The 1,687-nt window shown below is 35.3% G+C and overlaps 1 protein-coding gene across 1 annotated transcript; it reads left to right on the top strand.

Moving 5' to 3' along the window:
* Positions 1-372: 372 nt before the first annotated feature.
* Positions 373-1,031, top strand: LOC140966440 (non-specific lipid transfer protein GPI-anchored 14-like; the record flags this gene model as incomplete). Its single annotated transcript, XM_073426727.1, has 2 exons — positions 373-466; positions 802-1,031. Coding segments are annotated over exons 1-2 (324 nt in total), but the record flags the coding sequence as incomplete, so codon positions are not given.
* Positions 1,032-1,687: the final 656 nt, after the last annotated feature.

Below are 1,687 nucleotides of genomic sequence, written 5' to 3'. Positions count from 1 at the left end.
TTGCATGCAGTTGAATTACGTCGTCTTAATTTTGGACCTTACATTTTCCTTTATATGTATCGAGTCAGGATCAAATCCTAATCATCCCTATAGCTTAAGAATTATTCCTGTGAAATCTCTATTCTTGCTTCTCAAGTCCCAAAAATAGTTTTTGCACTTCAGAAACTTGAAAACGACTCTTTTCATTATTCTCAATCTTTTACGTTTTATGCGGGTTAAGATATACATGAAATAAATTGTAAATTATTTGAAAATAAAAGTTGTTTTTGTATGATGTAATCCGGGTGAATCGGGTGAGCTGAGTCGGGGTAATCCACCGGATGATGATATAAGTATTTCAGGAAAATGAGCAAGGAGATATATCTGTGAGCTATGACTTCCACCGTGACCTGCAGACAAGAAGATGAACTTGTGATGGGTGCTGAAAGAGTGCCCGGCGTGACCACTCCGATGCTTAAGTCAACAGGTTGAATGTGAAGATATATGTGAGTGCTTGAAGATGCAAAATTTCAGAATCTAATTTCAGAATCTTTTAAATAATATGCATACCTGCTATGTTTTTGTAATAAGTAAGTGGACATATATACCCATATAACCCATCGAGATTAGTTTAGTAGCAAGAGATGATTTACCCACTGCCGCACCACCTTTTTTCCACTAAAATTAGTTTCCTATAAATCCCACTACTCCTAAAAACAACTTTATTTTTCAAGGAAATGGATTCGAATTACCCTATAAGCAATATCACGAAACCTTCACTAGTTTTGTTGGTATCAATGTTAATATTGTTTCCTCTAGCAGCAATGGACGACGCCAAGGACAGAGAAGAATGCAAAGAGTCGTTGCTGGGATTGGCTCCCTGTCTTCCTTATGTCCAGGGAACCGGAAAGGCGCCAACCCCGGATTGCTGCGGCGGACTGAAGCAAGTGCTGAAGACGAACAAAAAGTGCCTGTGTGTGATTGTTAAGGATCGAAATGACCCTAATTTAGACCTTAATATCAACGTCACGCTTGCTTTGGGTCTTCCTCAGGTTTGCAGTGCTCCAGCCAATATTTCTCAATGTCCTGGTAAAGTTCCCCACTGCTCATCATAAATAAACATATACATACAAATATATATCACATCCAACAGTGAGTTTCATCTCAGCGGTGAGTACGGGTATGAAAAGTAGACAGCACACCGCATATATATATATCACATATATTTCACACAATATGGTACATTAAATAGGGGCAGTTAGACCAGTGTTTCAAAATAAAATACAAACTGGGGTGTTCAAAGCCAAATTATTAATATCACAGAGGGAAAAATAGTTAAATTCATCTTTTTTATATACAATGGGTGGATGCTTTATTTGTACAAATCTAGCCTAACTTTCTAAACATCTCACACTGCCGGTGGGATTTGAAATTGAGAGCGCAAATTAAAGATTTTGGGCATCACCCTTGCATCTAATGACGTTAAATTCTTCTTTTAAGTTAGCCTATTTTGAGAAGCATTTAAAAATTTGTTTACTTAATCAAATTTGATTTGAAAATGGATATGCTTACATAATCTACTTAATTATCTTCAAATTTGTTACTTATTAATTAAAAATTAGAACTGAAATTTAATTGTCCTATATTTTTATATATTCAATATTACATATAAAGATAGCGAAATATTTTGATGATTTTAAGAATTTGA

This window comes from Primulina huaijiensis, unplaced genomic scaffold (assembly GCF_012295235.1).
Source record: "Primulina huaijiensis isolate GDHJ02 unplaced genomic scaffold, ASM1229523v2 scaffold206388, whole genome shotgun sequence".
NCBI lineage: Eukaryota > Viridiplantae > Streptophyta > Magnoliopsida > Lamiales > Gesneriaceae > Primulina > Primulina huaijiensis.
This window is presented reverse-complemented; position numbering and strand designations above follow the sequence as displayed.